General features: G+C 50.3%; 2 protein-coding genes across 2 annotated transcripts; one reads left to right on the top strand and one right to left on the bottom strand.

Moving 5' to 3' along the window:
- Positions 1–210: 210 nt before the first annotated feature.
- On the bottom strand, positions 211–10,823 carry LIX1L (limb and CNS expressed 1 like). Its single transcript, XM_049805787.1, has 6 exons — positions 10,440–10,823; positions 4,688–4,851; positions 3,451–3,591; positions 2,611–2,706; positions 774–851; positions 211–598 (listed from the first exon to the last, which is right to left on the bottom strand). Exons 1-6 carry the CDS (start codon positions 10,771–10,773, stop codon positions 356–358), a joined length of 1,056 nt encoding a protein of 351 aa, XP_049661744.1. The 5' UTR covers positions 10,774–10,823; the 3' UTR covers positions 211–355.
- A 653-nt stretch (positions 10,824–11,476) lies between these two features.
- Positions 11,477–17,313, top strand: PEX11B (peroxisomal biogenesis factor 11 beta). The gene is made up of 4 exons (XM_049806352.1): positions 11,477–11,617; positions 11,756–11,871; positions 11,971–12,172; positions 12,572–17,313. Exons 1-4 carry the CDS (start codon positions 11,562–11,564, stop codon positions 12,936–12,938), a joined length of 741 nt encoding a protein of 246 aa, XP_049662309.1. The 5' UTR covers positions 11,477–11,561; the 3' UTR covers positions 12,939–17,313.
- Positions 17,314–17,572: the final 259 nt, after the last annotated feature.

Here is a 17,572-nt window from a genome sequence, read left to right as displayed (position 1 = left end):
AGAAGTGCTACATTTCATGGAATACTGCTGACTACATAGTACCAATGTACAGCAGAGGTCTTCAGTGTTAATACTGAAAGGCTGCATTTTTGATGCCATCTTTAAAAAAAGTGACAGAAGGAATTCTCTAGCGGATAGGGGGCTGAGGAGCAGGTCTAGAAGCAAGTATTAAAAGGTTTAAAAATCTGTACAGGAGCTTCTTTTTAAAAAAAAAAAAAAAAAAAATTCTTTATAATGTGCAAATGGGCCACAATTCTGGAAGAGGCATTACATGCTTTACGTGACACGGGATGGATCCCGTCAGCGTGGAGGTGTTAGCAGGCCTGAGGGAGTGGAACAACTTGCACGCCAGAGTCTAGCAGTTGGAGGAGTGCATGCTCCCCAGCTGGCCAGCTGCCAGCATCAGGATGTCTTTCTTCTCCTTATGGAAACGCAGCTCCTTCCCAGCCAGGCGGGCTTCGTCCAGCTCTCTCTCCGTTGAAGCCAGCTCTCTGGAAAGGGCCCCTGGGCTATTCTGCTCCCTGTTCACCCAGTCCATGGCCATCTGGTTCCTTATGTCATCATCCAGGGCGCGGTGGGAGTAGTGAGCCAGGACCTCCTGGTGGTAATGGACAGATGGAGGGGAGCTTAGGAAAGACAAGTCACTACATGGGACACGCATCACTTAGTAGCATCTGGCTTCCTTGCCAGCTAAGGGAGCTTAAGCAGAAGGTTGTTGCAACCCTAACGCACCTAGAGTACAACTGCTCAAGACACCCGGAGCCCAGACTCACCTGCCGTGAGCACTGCCTCTCACGCATGGCTTTGAGGCTGCCGTTCCAATGCAACAGCTGGAAGACGGTCATCAACTCCTGCAACGGCAAAAGGCAGTCAGGCTGTGAGCAAATGTGGGGATGAGGATTCAGTGTTACCAGTAGTCAAGCTAGTTTCTAGCGAAGGCAACAAGAAGCCGAGGACTTTGCAATATCACGCCCAGGCCTTTGCAATTGCAAGGATCACAGAGTATGTTTGCAACCTCAGAGTCCATGAACAAAAGAATTCCAGCATTAATGAGTTAAGATTTATCAAAAAGACAAGAAAACCAGAGAAGCAGGGGAGGCAGAAGGCATCACCAACGTCCTAGCAGCCAGGATGCAAGGGCAAAGCCTGGCTTACCCCACTAGACAACAATCCCCCGACAAGATGAGTGGATTACAGAGGAGACAAAGATGTTGACGCTTCACTCTGCCCCAGGGATTTCAGGATTCTGCAAGTAAGACTCTGCTATCTCCCAACCTCCAAGCTAAACCATCAGCTAGAGCAGGTGACAATCCAACATTTTCCAAGCAAACATTTCTCTCTCAAGGCCACACAAATTTTCTTTCATAAACTTGCAGCAACTAGTTAGGCTTCCCAAGCACAAACACAGCCTAAGGAATATACATAACAGAGTCACCCTGTGTAAACAGGCCCATTAATATAAACACTTCTGTCTTCCGCCTACTGAGTTATTTCCATTCAAGGGAAACGAGCCAGGCAAGAAGTCAGCTTTGGGAAAAGTTTGCCTGCAGCAAAGAACCCCAAATACAGTGACACTACAGACTTAAGGCGCCTACTTTGAGATGCCTCCAAAGCCTGCTTCACTGTCTGGAGCAGTTACAGTCTAATTTCCCCTCTTCTAAAAATCCAGTTCCAGTTGGTGCACTTACAGTCAACTCATCTGCACAAGAATCATTTTGAGTTCCTTTTGAAGCTCAAGTTTAAATTAAAAGGATTCACAAATCTCAAAGCATTGTCATAACAATGTATCTGTACATGCAGGGACAGACGTCCTGCTTGACAACAAGGAGCATGCTCAAAGGCTATCAAGTCACATGTGGAATTCAGAGTGCTCTAAACAGTCTTTGTTACCTGGCTGCTCTGCTCTACTCATAGGAGTGGTTTCCTCAGAAAGGCTGGAATATAGCCCAGAAGAATCTCAGTTCTCAGTCATCTGTTCTGCACGGACTCCTTCTGCCCCATTACCCAGAACTGATAAGTGTTATAGCAGTTTCCCTCAGCAGTTTGTACTTTTCATTTCATAGATGTTTTGTCGTAACGAGAGACAGACTGAGCATATTTCAGTAGGATATGAAGACTGCTCAGATAATGCTGTGGTTTGAGGGCATGTAACGACAGTAATCAAGACTCCTAATTCCACAATCAAAATGTCTTTGGATGAAAGATCTTCGCCAGCTTTCCTAAGGAAAGCCAGATCTCTCCCATTTTACAGGGAGAGGATAAACACCACAAATGAAACGGCTCGCTTAATGCCATGAGTTAAGGTACCTGGAGATACCGCCTGGACCTCCAGCACCAGTTATCTAAATACTATGGCACTGAAAACACTGGATCAGAAGAATGCATGACCCTTTCACAATACTGAGCCATGCAAACATCAAAGAGCGTTTACAGAGAGAAGCCCAATTCAAAGTATTTTGTGGCTATACCAGCACCTGAAAGTGCCACAAATCCTGAATTGTGTTCTAAGAGGAAAGCCCCACTTTTATTTTGAACACAAAGCACTATGAATGTAGCTGAAAGATCAAACTACCCACCACCTGAACTGTGTAATTAAATTATGAACAGTACCTGGAACTCCAGCATCGATTTTCCCTTGTTGGATTCCAGCATGAAGCGGAAAGCACCGATCCCAGTGTTGGGATTATCAGCTTCTTCTCGATTGCCCTGCAATAGACATTTAAGAGCTGCAATTCCTGAGCAAGTGCACCTCACCTGGTACCTTCAAATTCTGCTACGTCAGCTCCGCTCCAGTAATTCCAGGTCAGACTAAGGAGGACAACTTTATGCACCTCAGCCTTGTGCCTGCAGACACCTTACTGGTCTAATTCAGCCTTGAATACTTGCATCGTTCATTACGGCTCTCGCGGAGCAACAGAGCCCGCTCTGCTTTTGGCAATGCTGCTTGAAATGGGATTTTTTTCTGCAGCCCATTATGGCGATTTCAAAGTTCTTACAATACTCTGGGTACCATCAAGTGCCATGTGACTGCACAGCAAGAACTCCCTCCAGGATAAGGTATAATTGGGACAGTAAAAGAAGAATGCAAAAACTCCCACCGCTAGAAGCTAAAGTTTCTGGAAAATATTTGGTTTAAAGAAAACTAGCCAATGTGACAAGCCAGTCACAGAAGGGCCACATGAATCAACATCTCAGTCTTATTATCCTGTCCTTCCTGATATGAGGGCAGCACAATCAAACTCGAGTAGAGTGTGAGACTGTGTGGGAGGAGAAGCAGGAGAACAAGAATTAGAGCTACAGTTAAAATTTTAATACTCAGAAGTCACTGAAAAAAAACCTGCCATAAAGAGTTCCAGATGTAAAAGAAAACTTCTCTTCCCATGTTTTGAGGTTTTTCCCCAGTCAATCCGCCCCATCAACTGCAGCTCTCTGGGCGCTGAAAAACCTTACATTGAAAGATGCCAGGGCCTCCGACACACTCTTCTCAATGAACTCATCTGTGATCCTCCGGGAGGGATGCTCATTAAAGACTGAGTTCATTAGTGCAATCTTCGCAGCGCTCCTTCGGGCTTCAGCCTTGGTTGGACAGAACTGAGGATAGACAAGAAAGAGGACTTCTCAGGACAGAAAGACAGCGAGATGACCGAGATCCCTTTGGCCCCATGCTCCGAACTTCTCCCCCCAACACACAAAATAGGAATTAGGTGGCAGTGTTGTGTAGTTTTGGAAAGTCGTGCTCTCAGACATCCTGAAATCATTAGGAGCTAGTTTTAAACCACAGCTATCCCAACCATGCTAAACACAAAAATTAGGCAGGCAGCTGAACTCAGCACATAGTATCTGCATCAGGAAATGCCACCAGTCAGATCATCAAGAAAATTAATTAGCTTAAAACCAAAACGTAACAAAATTACTCTTAAGCACAAGGACCGCTCTTCAGGATGGGTAGACCGTGTAGCTGCTAGAACTGTTTCTTTTGGATACGTTCTTCAAACCAAGACTAGAGAGTAACTGCCTAAAGCCACTGCAGCAAAGGAATCTGAAATGCAGTCAGGACCCATTGTGATTTTTGGACCTTAATCTTTCGGATGAGGTATTTGGGTTGGACATTTTCCTTTTAAACAGAACGAGGGGAGAAACTATTGATCCAATGTTATGATTTGATTTCTAGAGTCTTTTGGCACCTTGAGAAGAGGTTCGGGGTCAAATCCAGAGCCCTTGCAAGGAAATACTACTCTACCAGTTTGTCTGAGCTGCATCGTGTAAATACATCCCAGTGCTTAATCCTGGGAAGGAGAACAAAGTATCAAAATCAGCCAATCTAACAGTTTTCTCTGATACCACATATCTTACCTCAGCTCTGCTAAGGTCCAAGTCAGTCATATGTAGGGAATACAGTACATACAGCAAAGTAAAATTTACAGCCCAGCCTTCCCGGATTGAAGTTGGGTGGGGTTTTATAGGCAATTAGGAATGCTTACTAGCCAGCTTGAAATTAAAGAGGGTTACAGTCAGACCCATGTCATTCACATGCTTCAAATCGGCAGAAAAACATTAATGCTGTGCCCAGTGCAGAAAGGTATTTGAGCACTAATTCTGGTGGGGAAAGATTCTAAGGGCACCCGAGTTAGACTGCTTTAAAGAGTGAGCTACACAGCAGGGACAGCCTCCAACCAAGCCATCGTACCTGGAAACTGCCAAAGCAGCTCCCTCCCGGCAAGGTGACGTAGCAGACATAAGGGGGACTGTTGGAAGGCACCATCTCATACACCACGAGGGCTCCGTTTTTCAGATCAGCTCCACGCGACTGCTTCATCTGCCAGAACTCCTGAAGGGCCTCCACAACATTCACTGAGGAGACAGAAATAGAATCGAGTTCAGACACAGAAAACAAGAGCCTGGGAAGCTGGTTTCCTCAGGTATCACCCGCCAGGAACGGCTGCATCCAGAAACAGCACGGCATAAATGTTCAGTGTATTCCCACCTACGCAAGCAGGGCCCTGCCCAGGGAGCTCAGTTATATCTTGTATTAAAAACCATCAGCTTCAAGGGAAGCTGTAGGTGCATGTCAACACAAGCACACCTCTCCCAGCAAGAGGAAATAAGGAGAACCACCGAGTTATAAAACAAAGCTTCCTACAGAAAAGCTCTTCTCATTCCAACAAACTTAGGGAAAAGCTTTCAGAAGAGGACTTGAAAAAGGCTGCAGAGCAGCAGGGCAGCGAGTCGTTTTTTCCTCCATGAGAGGGCTGTCAACAGGCTCAGCAGGTTTGCTCACCTGCCTCAGCTGATCCTCAATACTGACATTCTTACATTTAAGATAAAAATAAAGCAGCTGACCTGCGTGTGCACTGTTAGACCTGTAGAAACCACCTGCCTTTACGCTGAACATCATGTACCTAGCTCAAAACAACATGATGAAGACACAAGAAGTGACCCGAGGCGTAAAGCTACCCAGCTGAGGCCTTCTGGCAGAACTCCCTGTAATTTGGGTGGGAACACGACACAGAGAGTGTGTAACAGCACAGAGGAGAATAGAAACATCTAATTGGAGAATATTGTTTGTGCCATTCGCCATGGGAGGATGTATAACCAAACAGTGAATCACAGGCTAAGACCAGGATTAGCATTGTTATAGTAAGTGGTTTTTCCATCCCAGTTAGGAAACCAGAGCCTAAAACGTTAGCCCTCATTGACATTGGTAATTACAGTCTTTTCAGGAGAAGTCATTTTTAAGCAGGCACCTCTTCTGGAGCACCAAATTTGTTAGACAGGGTTTGAGCACTTACTCAAGTTTAATGACCCAGCAGCTAGTCCACACCATGCACAGCCGACCAATGCACACAGCCCTTGTGGCAATTGGCGTGCAGCCTAAATCCATGAGATTAAATTCTTATTTTAATATGCATGCAAGAACTAGAAGTGTTTGCTGTAACAATGAGCCAGCTCTCCTGCCACTCTCCTCATTTTTGAATCCCCAGTGCTGTGAGGACTTCCTCTGCTTACCCACCCTTTATTTTGTCAAGGTTTGGGCAAGAAAAATGACCCTCATAGCATCTAATGCTCTAAGTCCCAACAAATTTGCTCTAAGCTTCTTTCTGTGCTGAAGAGTTTGACAGGTAGCTGTAGGAAAAGCCTGCCCTCAGCTCTTCCTCAGCACTACTTCTCTCAGCCTTTTTAATCTGAGCAATCGCTTTGAAGCAAGGCAATCTGCAAAATAAATTACAACAACTCCTCACTAATGCAAAAGCTGTTAAAAGGACTCCACTCCAGAGTTCTCCTTTAAGCAAAACAAGAAAAATATCTCCAAATCCCCATGCAAGCTCTCCTGTGAGGAGCTGTATGCAACGCAGCAAGCACTGAGGCAGAGCACCAAGCGAGACAGGGCTGCTGTTTTCAAAGTCTCCCAGGGTAAGATGTAAAAGGGAGGTTAATTTGAGGCCACACGTGAAACGTGAGGTGCCAAGACCATCACAAGCCACCCTGGCTTAGCTTTTCGGTTGCCCACACAGTGCTGTAACTTCTTAGGTCTTCAGCCAGGCAGCTTTCAGGAAGACAGTAAGCTTGAGCCTTTTGCTTTGTTTTATTGCGTTCTGTAAGATGAAGCCAGGCGAGGAGTCACTAGCACAGTAGTTCCTCACTAAGCATTTCCCTTCTCTTTCGACCACAGGCTTTTCACGGCATTTGTTCATAAAGCAGTCGATTTGGATTATTTTCAAGTTTAATTTGGGGTTTGGTTTGGGGTTTTTTTTTTTGATGAAACATGCAAGACGGGCAATTTTCCACTGAAGACTAACAAAAAGCCATACAAACAATACACAGTTCACTGCCAGTTCTCCAGTGCACTAATACCCAGACAGAATTCCCATCCATCCAGGCAGATTCCCTTCCCAGGGACAGTGTAAGTCATGCACATAATCCCCAACAGATTTGGAGACACAATGCCCAATTCAATAACGGCTTCAGGGACTCTTTGGCACAGGACAACTGAGACTTCACAGCAGCGACCACACAAGAAATTGCAGAGAAAGCCGAGCTACATCAGGTAATGCAAATTCCCACGACACACAGAATTACTCTGAAAATTCAGAGAAATTATAGTTTGGTTTAATTTAGTGAAGTCTGAGAAGTTGGCATTAAGAGCAGGTTAATGAGGAAATGCCACGCAACACGTGCACGGGCACAGAATTTTGCTTTCAGCCCAAGACAAGGGTTCCTCTATGCCAGACGCTGGCTGGGTACTTTGTTAGCAACTGGAGCAATAGGTCAGGCAGCTGAGAAGCATCCAAAAGAGGTTTTCTTCACAGACTGGATTCAACACTTCCAGCTGCCACAGGCAGGATGGTTTTAGGAGATGAGAGACTAAAATACCTAATTGAAACTCTACAAATGCTTCAGAACAATATGCTTTTATAAGGCTGGAAAGCAAACCACACCACTACACAGAGAAGGCTGCCCATCTGCCCTCTCCTTCCCAGCGCAGCTCTAGCTACAACGCTGCACATGTCGTATTTAGCAGACAAATACTGGCTGAGTGTTACAGTGTGCTGAATCCTAAGTGAAATCTTAGTCTGTGTTTGCTCCGGATCGATGATTTTCAGCCTTGCTCATTCACCCCCCTCCTCCCATTAAATCACAAAATAGCAATGTGGGGGAAAGAAGCAGGAGACGTGAAGTTTGCTTTCATTTACAGAAAGCATCCTAAATCTTATTGTGTCTCACAGCTGCAAGAGGACGGTCCTCGAGAAGGCAGGGACACCTGCACCCTGAAGGATTTTAATCCCTTATGGAACACAAAACACAACAGCTCGGGCTAGAGAGAAAGAAAAACAACTGGATGGTTTGAACGCAGGTAAGGATGCTGAAGATGTGATGTTATCTTTGCACCTTACACGAGGTCATGTTTAATGGGAAACCCAACCTGTAAAGAAAGGTATTTTAAATGCCTGCAAGTAGAGCAAGTCTCTCTACCAGCTTAAAACACTGGAACTCTTAGTATCTGCATCAGTCGATACCTTTTAGTCTGTCTGTTTGCATTTCTGAGGGCAGGAACTGGAAATGCTGATCTTCTAGAAAAACTTTGTCACCCACCTGTGGGAGACCCACAGATTTACAGAGCACAGCTTAACCCACGTGAGGCGGCTCCTGTCAAGAGACTTACCCTTTAGATTTGCCACTCTGAGAAAAGACAAAGAGAAGCTGGGAGACACAAAGCAGAGCCTGCTCTGACCATCACTCATATCTGTTTATTGCTTTGGAGCATAACCCTGTATCCCAGCGTTGTGTATACGATAGCACATCTGACTTGCATATTAAATACAGAAAAGTAAGTGATTCCACATGGTGCTGAGTTGCTCCGGAGCCAGATGAGCAGCGGTCCCCCCGCATGCCGGTGGTGTCGACTGCCAAGCACTCACCATTTGGAAGCCTATGACCGCCTCTGTTGGACCTGCTGCCGTAGCCGGAAGAAGCCAGGAACTCAAAATAGTTGCAAAGTGTCTCCTTTCGGGTGGGGAGGAAGATTCTTTCCATCACAGGGCCAGTAAAATATGTGCTTTAACCTTTTTTCTTGCTTCCGTACTTTTTTTTTTTTTCTTTTCTAAACAAAAAGGAGTCTACAAGAAACCCAGATCGGAGCCTCCTCCAGGGGCTCTCACACAACCGGGCGCCTCTGATGCAATACTTGGAGCCCCGTGGTGCCGGAGTGTGGTGGAGTACTTAACACCCCCGCAACAGCCTCTTCCAGCACCAGCAGTCTGCAGAGCTGATTTCTCCTCCCAGCCATGGGGTTTTTCATCAATAGGGTGCAGCTGTGCACAGCACAGAACTGAGGGGGATCCCAGGAAAACTGCGGCCACCAGGAACAGGCAAGGATTGCCCAGCAGAGCCCTCTTCACTGCTGCCTTCATTGAAAGAAATGAGCTTTTTTTTGTCATGACATCAAGTTGAAGTAAAGGAATTACATATAGAGGACTAAATCACTACCACACAAGAAGTGTCCTCCTTCTTAAAAACATAAAAAGCATCTAAAAAACATTAAAAAAATAAACACCCTCCACTTTCTCTTAACTTTATCACACATTTACCTGTTACAGGCACAGCACAAGCACGAAACCTCCTCAGCTTTAAACCACAAACTAGGGAATTGTCTGCCCAGCTCAAGTTCCTACGCCTGCCTTCGGGGTCACCTATATACTTGCCTACTCCTACCTTGTCTTCTTTCCCTGATTTACAAAAGCAAAAAAACACGTCAAATCAGGTATCTGGAAGCAGTTGATACCATAAAAACAAATGTTTGCATTTAAGAGGCCACAGAGCTTTCTAAGAAAAAGAGATCTGTCAATATTTCTCTAGCTTGACCCCTGAAACCATGAGACTCCTTAGGGAAAAGGCAGACTCAGAGAAGCCATGGACTCGGCAGTTTTACTTTACTCACTTTCACATTTTTGGCAGAAGCAGCCCCAAATAGATCAGGCTGGAGCAGGGATCCTCCTTTCCTCCCCATGCTCACCTTTAACATCACCCAAACCATATGAGCTCACTCTGCAGGGCTAGGAGATCCCAAGCACGAGGGTTGAGACAGCAGCAGACGCTGGAAAAGCCTCCACAAATGGCACAAAACGCTTATTACTGACGTTGAACCTAATGACAACAGTCAAGGGTGCCTCCTTGGTCACTCTTATAACCCATTGCATGGGCAAACCGCCAGCTGAACACCACTGGGATAGGGAATGTACAGCCACGGGAGAGGCTCCCAATTCTCTTCTTTTCTCTACGTCATAGATCTGCAGGGAAAGGCTGCTCAAAGCTCGGTGGTGGGAAGCAAAGGGAAGCAGGACCCTCACCCAACAAGGCTGCCAGGCAAATTCCAGGGAAGGAAGAGGGTCTTGGAGAGGTCCACACCTTAAAGCTCATGCTGGAGAAGATAGAAGGGGGAAGGGTAGCACGGACCAGGGAAAATGGGTTACAACGGGAATCCCAGACGCAGGAGAATTAATAGGGAAGGAGGACTGGGACAGGATAATCCCGGACACGAGGCTGGAAGGAAAAGGGGGAGCTGACAGGGAAACACCCTGAGAAGATGCCAGACCCTACAGCAATGGGATGGGACATGGGGCACCTGGGCTCCAGAGCGGGGCCGGGAGGAAGGAAAAGGGGTAAAGAAGAGCCCCAGCCCTGGGGCACGGACTGCGTGGGAGCAGGGAGAGGATCCCATGCCCTGGGAGAAGGCAGTGGGGAATAAGATGGAGGAAGAAACCAGTTCAAGCTGCAGAGGAGCCAGCCCTGGGCGAGGGCAGCAGGAGGGCGGCCCCAGGGTGGGGTGTCCGACATGGACGAAACGGGGCGAGAAGGGGCCAAGTACGGTAAAAGGGTCTCCCCCCAGGTCCCTCACCCTCAGCCCCCCAGGCCCCCTCCTCCCCCGCCCGCCCCCGGCTCACCGCGGCCGTAGCCCTGCGTGTGCTTGGCGAAGCTCCTCACCACCGCCTCCACCGCCTCCCGAAGCACGGCGGGAGGCCCGGCGCCGGGCGGCGGCGGCGCGGCGGGTCCCTGCAGCCCCAGCGGGGGAGGCGGTGGCGGCAGCCCCAGCCCCAACCCCAACCCCAGCCCGGTCGGGGGCGGAACGGCGGGCAAGGGCGCCGCCACCGCGGAGGGCGGAGGTGCGGGAGGCGGCGGGGGAGCCGAGGCGGCAGCCGGAGCCCCCGTGACACCGGGACGGAGGGAGCGCAGAGTCCCCACGCCGGGCTGCAGCCGCTGAGCCCGCACCGACTCCATCACCGCCGCCAGCCCGCTCCGAGAGAGACCCCCGCCGTACAGCCGCTGTCACTCACCGCCCAAGGGCCCAATGGGCGTGGAGATCACCTCAGGGAGGGGGCGGGACGACAGTGGGAGCTGGCCAATGGTAGCATAGAGAAGACTTCGGGGCGGGGCAGAAGGAGGGTGGTGGGAGGGCGGCAGCAGTCCAATCGCAGGGCAGACGATCGGGAAGGTGGGCGGGAAGAGGAGGGGAGCGGCCAATCAGAACTGGCTTGTAGGGCGCGGAGAGACAGGGGCGCGCCCTCCCTACTTACCCCAATCACAAGTGAGGGACACGGCGAGGGGGCGGGGCTTAGAAGATAGCTGTCCAGTCGTGCTGTAAGAATTATATTAATGACAGAGGAAAGAACGAATCAAAATGCAAAGCAGCGGAGGCGGAGGCAGGGAATTGTAACCGTCTTCTTATTGGTCAGGAGAAGGGGGCGGGAAACGGAAAAATTGACCAATCAAAGCCTTCGATACAGGTTCAGAGAGAGAGACCGTTTCAATTGCCCATTCACGGCCTCTGTTTTGATGGAAACGGCGGGGTCTGGCGCATCTAGCCAATAGGGATAAGCTGTGCGGGCATGAAGAGGGTGGCCTGGCTCTTCTCTGCTCCCGCCAGCCACCAGGTGGCGCGAGGACTCACCCTCTGCGCTCTCTTTGACCTACAGCGGCTTCCGTCGCGCTCCCGGAAGTCGCGTCGCGTCGCGTCTACCGAGGCCCCGCACTGGGGAGCGACGCCTCGGGCCCGGCCCGGCCCCGCCATGGAGACCTGGGTCCGCTTCAGCGCCCAGAGCCAGGCTAAGGAGCGGCTTTTCAGGTATGGGGGGGCTGTTACTGTGCCGCTTCCGGTGTAGGACTGCCTGGCCTCCCCTCACTGGGGCCCGGGGGAGGGCGGTCACGGAGGCCCCCGGGGAGGGTGTGGGGTGTGGGCCCCCCCTCATGCTGTCTCTTACAGGGCCGCGCAATACGCCTGTGCCTTGGCGGGGGATACGCTGCGGAGGAACGGGGCGAGCGCCGGGGTCTTGGCCAGCGTTCGGCAGCTGGAGGCTCACCTCAGTCTGGGCCGCAAGCGTGAGTGGGGCTGCCCTGGTGCTGGGGGGGGGGGGGGCGGGGACCCTCCTTTATCCCCTCTTTTTCTTCTGCTTCGGTGACCATCCGTCTGTCCCGCAGTGATGCGCCTGGGTAGCTCGGCCGAAGCATTGGAGGCGGCAAAACGAGCTATTCACCTGTCAGACATGGTGCTGCGGTTCTGCGTCACCCTCAGCCACCTGAACAGGGCCATGTACTTCGCCTGCGACAATGTTCTCTGGGCGGGGAAGACGGGGCTCATCCCCAGCGTGGACCAGGAGAAGTGGGGCCAGAGGTCCTTCAGGTGAGGGTCTTGGACAACTGTGAGAGCTGCCGGCAAGGAGTCAGTATGCTTCGCCAGGGAGAGAGCAGGATTCTTGCTTCTTTGCTGCTGTCCCACAGAGTAGGGGTGGATGAAGGGGTCTGAGCTCCCTTCCCAAGCGCTGCGTGCAGGGGCTTCTCTCCTTGCACCGTACCGACGGCAAGAGAGCTGGCGGGTACTTGGCCTGGCTCAGCCCCTCAGCTGCCAGTAGAACATGGACTTTTCCACACAGGGCGGGTTTTTTTAAGGCACTTATTATTTGGTTTTGGCTGAAAAGGAAACAGTTAGAGGCTCCCAGCTTCACAGACTGCGATCCCCAGCACTGTTTTCCTGCTCTCTCTGCTCTCCCTGCTCCACCATTCCTCTTCCTCTTTTTTTTAGGTATTACCTCTTTGCCCTCATCGTGAACCTGAGCCGGGATGCCTACGAGATCCAGATCCTGATGGAGCGTGAGGCAAACGGGAAGCGAACAAAAGGCAACGAGAATGGGTGCCAGGTCCGGGCTGAGAATGGGCTCCAGCAGCTGGGGCTGAGGCTGCAGATCCATCTCCAGCTTCTGCTCCGCGTCCTTAGGAACAACCCTCCTCTGCTACTGGACGTGGTGAAAAATGCCTGCGACCTATTTATCCCCCTGGACAAGCTGGGGCTGTACAAAACCAACCCGGGCTTTGTGGGGCTGTGCGGCCTCACCTCCTCCATCCTCTCCATCCTCACCATCCTTCATCCCTGGCTCAAACTGAAGCCTTAGTTGTTCTCAGAGCCTGCCTCCAGGCTCAAAGCCAGCACAGGCAGATATGTGGGGACCCTGGGGGGTTACTCCTAGGGCTGGGACACGACTAAAGCTGACTGGCTCAATCCCGTTGCCTGCGGCTGCGCGTTCACGTCACGCTTGGCTGCCGTAATAAACGGGTTGTGGAGACGGGAGAAAGGTAGAGGGAGTTTGTGGCGTCGGAGCCCACAGGGACCTGCTCCCGCTCCCTTGGCTCCCTGCGTCGCTGGTGGGGAGGGTGATACTCAATGGACCTAAATTTGGTTCTTCTCCCCATTGACTGTAGGGCCTGTTTGGCTGTTTTAGGGCTTTAATCTTTCCCCTCCCTCTTTGGGGGGGTCTCTTAACATGGAGCCAGCCAAGAGGGAAATATTTGGGGCCGGAGAAAGCTGCCTGGGTCACTGGGTGCTTCTCCCAGACTGGGGGGGCGGGGTTTAAACCGCAGGGGGGGGGGTCGAGTCTAGCGCTGGCTGGGTGCATCCAGTGCCTGTTTTGACACTTTATCATCCTTTTAAGAAACTTTTTAAGCGCAGACAGAGAGGGTGAGTTGAAAGGACTTTAACTGCGGATAAGCCATACTCAGCTGGGCTTTCAGAGGTGAGCTTGGGGTAAGTCTGTGGGGTCTTGGCCAGTTCCGCTCTGCTGGCTGGTCATGGATTTGAGGTGAGATGGGGCAGGGTATTTCCATGTAGGAGAATATTTGCTTGCCTGCACCTTCCCTGCAATCCCAATGGGGAAGAAGTGACTGCAGTGAGTCGCACTGAGCCTTGGGGTTGCTCCCAGCCCTTCCTGCTTGGATCTCTCTGTGTCTGAGAGCAGAAAGGGGATTCAGGCAGCCTGAGCTCTTCCCTACAGCTGTGAAGAAGTTGAAATCTGTGTATCTGCTTACCTCCTTCTGCCTGGTGCTGCGCAGGTTCATCCTGCTGAGCATTCGCTGCAGTTTGCTTCTCGGTTGTCCTTTTTGGTGGCTTTTCTGGGGATAAATTGGGGAGGAGACAGCTCGATGCTGTGATTCTCTGCGTCAGTTGTTCCCACCTGCTTTTCTCTCTGAGCTGGCACTGCCATCTCGCTAAGATTGCCCACTTTCCTTGGTTTCTGTGACACTGGATAATGCTGTTTATGCCAGGCAGTGGGTTTGACCTGGTTCTAAAGAGTGTTTTACTTAGCCATGGATGGAAGGACACGCTTGGAGCTGATTATTTTTATCCAGAGGTGGGCTGTTCCTCGGTCCATCCCTGGGACGGCAACACAGAGGGAGGGAGTGACCCCGTGTGCTTTTAAAACCCACTGGGGTGGGGTTTTTTCAGCTTCAGCAGCTCCACGCACAAACAGCTCAAGCTTCACCCGCTTCCAGGTACGTATGCGTGGTGGCAAAGGCTTGTCCCTGGACTGGAAAACCATGGTTCCCTCACTTGAGAGCACTACCTTGGGTTTGTTAGTCCAGACCCAGCTCCAGGACCTCCCTGCCATTTTCCATTCAGCATCTCCTGGCTTTCTGTGGGCTCTGGGGTGATACGGGCACGGGAGAGGCTGAGTCACTGGGAGAGGGTGGGTGCGTGCAGCCTGAAACTGAGCCGAACTGCCCAGAGCTTTAGCAAGAGGGAGTTTAAGTCAGCTGGATAATGAAGGATGTGGCAGTGGGGTGTAAGAACATGGGGTCTTTCTGCCTGCAAACCGATTCAGTCAGGGAAGGTGCAGGGTGAGGTACTTGGACCCAAGTATTTGGGTGGCGAAAGCTGCCTGCCCCCCGCCCAGTCCCCCTCAGCAAATGGTAAAGAGCTGGAGCAAAATCTCAGCTTGGACTCAGTGACTTGGAACTCTTGGTGGAGAAGGTAAATCAGTTATGTGTGTGAAAGGCAGCTGACCCTAGCACATCAGCAGCTTCTGTGTGCTGTCACCGCAGCAGTTTTAACATGTTAGAGCAATATTGTACTTTGGCGGAGGTTGGGAAGGTATGGTGAAGGGCTGTGCGGCATCTTCCACTCGTCACTCACGTGTAAATACTGTGTTATAAATGGGCGTCTGCGCTAATCACGGTCCTGTGGCGGTTTGCAGAGTTAATTATTAAAGCCCGGTTGCTGAGATGTCGCTGTTTTCCTCTGTCTTCGTGATCCTGGATGGATGAACGTGCAGCCCTGTGTGTCTGGCCTGTGTTGGGATGGGGTCGTGGACTCGGTCCTAACGCGCGTTTCCCAATATACCAGGCAGTGAGTGACGGGGACACCCCGGGGACTCGTCCTCCCCCCCCCAGTATTTAGGGTCTTTGTGGCTGCCATTGCTGGGGAATGCATCAACCAACAGCCCTTTTCCACCCCCCTTTCCCTCCCACAGTGGTGGCAGTGAGCTGAGGCCTCCTGCCCCCAGCCCTTTTCGGAGCAGATCAAGGGCATCGAGTCTTTTGTGCATGCCTGGCTCGCTCTAGCATCTGCAGCAAATCCCCCCCACTGTGCTTTTGAGCTGGCAAAGAATGTGCGGGAGAAGCTGGGAAGGCAAACAAGCTTGTTTTGTCTTTGCCTTCAGCTCTTCCACCCCATCTCCAGGCATTTTTTTTGCTTAGCCACTGTGGGCAAATGAGTTTGCTGGTGCTCGGACCCGGCAGGGCAGGCTGTGTCTGGACTCTCAGCCTGCCAGAAGGGGATGGGATTAGTTTCCTTGGGCCAGGAGATGGGTATGGGAGGTCTCCGGCACCATAGCAGGGTGCTCCTGGCTTTCCTGGCACCCAAGTGGGACAAACGGCTCCTCTCGGCTGGGGGGGTTTAGCCACGGCCGGTTTATCGAGCAGTTCAGCAAAGCCTGCAGCAGGTCTCTGGCTATGGGAAACCTCCATGCATCACCTTGGCTCTGGGGAGGGACGGACAGATGGACACTCCCGTGCTCAGAGGGCTCTGCTGGCACCGCGGGCACCCAGCGCTGCTCCCATTCATCCATGGTGAGACTGGGGAGGGACATACCCTGGATCAGGCAGGGCTCGGTGACTCCGGTTTGCCAGGCATCCCCCCAAATTTGCTTCCACCTTCACAGCCGCCGTGGGGGAGGCTCACCCCATCTGGCAATGGCTGAAAGCGGCTGAGACTTTTTGGATGATGCCATGGATGCTGGTGGCTCTCCCTCCTGCCCCCCTTGCCACCTCCAGCAGCTGGTGGAAAACCAGCAGAGCCCTATGGTAGGTCTCGGCAGCCAAAACCTCCGTGAAAGCCGGTGCAGGAGCCGGCCCTCCTTGCTGGGTGCTGCCTGCCGGTGTTGCCCACCAAGATGACAGGCACCAGCTGCTGGCACTGTGGGAGCTGGAGCAGTCACAGATGCTGTAGAGCAGGATGATGCTGTCCACCCAGTGCGGCAGCTTCTCGGTGGCCTAGGAATGGGCCAAGCCTGGTGTTGGCCCCAGCTGAGACCCAACAAACTCATCATGTCCGAGGCATTGTGCTGGAGGGGGTCTCACCTGGGCTTTCTTGAAACCTGGAGGCTTGGTCCTGCCCTGAGCTCCAGCTTCACCTGCTTTTAATGAACCATAAATTCCCTTAGATTGGGGAAAATTGTCACTGACTGGGTGAGGGTCTTTGTTAGCCAGTACTTAAGGCTGGCGCTGATGGGTGGGCTTGGGAGCAGGGGTGGCAGGGACAAGGGTGACCCTGCTGTGGAGGTCCAGGGTGTCCTTACGGTTCTGCCCTGCACCAGGACACGGAGGTCTGGGTCTCGGGGAATTTCTACAAAATTATATATATATTTTTATTAATAATAATGTGTTCATCTGTTTATATATTATTTATAAAAATATTTAGTTTGTTTAATTTTCATAGTTTATTTACCTGTTTATTTAATTTTCATCCTTAATTTTAGTTTCATATTAAATATGAAAGTGAAAGGGTTTAAGAATTTTTTGCAGAAGTGGGACACACACCCCCTCCCAAATTCCTCAGCTGGTTTTTTAATGCAGTGGCCTGGGTTAGGTGGCATCCATATGCTGATATTCCCCTAAATCTGGGTGGGGAAACTCTCTTTCTTTGGGTTTCCCATCCCAGCCTGCTTCTTCAAACCTCTTGCCTCCATCTACCAGACACTGCCAGTCTGATGAAATCCCATCCCAGCCTTTCTCAACAACTTTGGAAATTGTTTTTGCCAGAGCACAGAGCTCTCCCCAGGTCTGTGATGGTCCCTTGACCACCCGGGAAAACCTTTAGAGGGTTTTTCCATCCTGGTACAACCATTTTCCATCTGTCCCCTGTGTCTGCTTTTCCTCTGGAAGCATCTTCATGGCAGTGAAAGGACGTGGGACCATTGCGTGTTGGTGGTCTGGAGCCCCCCACCCTCCAATGCTCCTCTTACATGGACAATTTTCTATGAAAATATCCCGATTACTTAGCAGTAATATAATAATAAATAATTATATAAATAATAAAATTATTATTAATTATAATAATTAATAATAATTAAATATTTAATATTAATAATATTAAAATTAATATAAATGTATAATAAATGCATAAGAATATATAATAAATAATAATTACTAATATTAAATAATAATAAAATTCCATTATAATGGAATTATTATTAATAATATAATAATAATAAAATGTATTCTTATAATAAATAATAATAATAAAATTTCCATT

This window comes from Accipiter gentilis, chromosome 7, assembly GCF_929443795.1.
Source record: "Accipiter gentilis chromosome 7, bAccGen1.1, whole genome shotgun sequence".
Lineage (NCBI taxonomy): Eukaryota > Metazoa > Chordata > Aves > Accipitriformes > Accipitridae > Astur > Astur gentilis.
The sequence above is the reverse complement of the archived record's forward strand: the minus strand, read 5'-3'. Positions and strand labels throughout refer to the sequence as shown.

Excerpts from the sequence above, each read along its gene's own strand:
- LIX1L (XM_049805787.1), bottom strand. The coding sequence starts at position 10,773 with ATGGAGTCGGTGCGGGCTCAGCGGCTGCAGCCCGGCGTGGGGACTCTG. Across the intron at positions 2,707-3,450 it reads AGGCCCTGGCATCTTTCAAT|GGCAATCGAGAAGAAGCTGA; the intron begins GTAAGGTTTTTC and ends TGTCTATTGCAG. Across the intron at positions 599-773 it reads AGAGGCAGTGCTCACGGCAG|GAGGTCCTGGCTCACTACTC; the intron begins GTGAGTCTGGGC and ends CATTACCACCAG.
- PEX11B (XM_049806352.1), top strand. The coding sequence starts at position 11,562 with ATGGAGACCTGGGTCCGCTTCAGCGCCCAGAGCCAGGCTAAGGAGCGG. Across the intron at positions 11,618-11,755 it reads GCTAAGGAGCGGCTTTTCAG|GGCCGCGCAATACGCCTGTG; the intron begins GTATGGGGGGGC and ends TGTCTCTTACAG. Across the intron at positions 11,872-11,970 it reads CCTCAGTCTGGGCCGCAAGC|TGATGCGCCTGGGTAGCTCG; the intron begins GTGAGTGGGGCT and ends TCTGTCCCGCAG.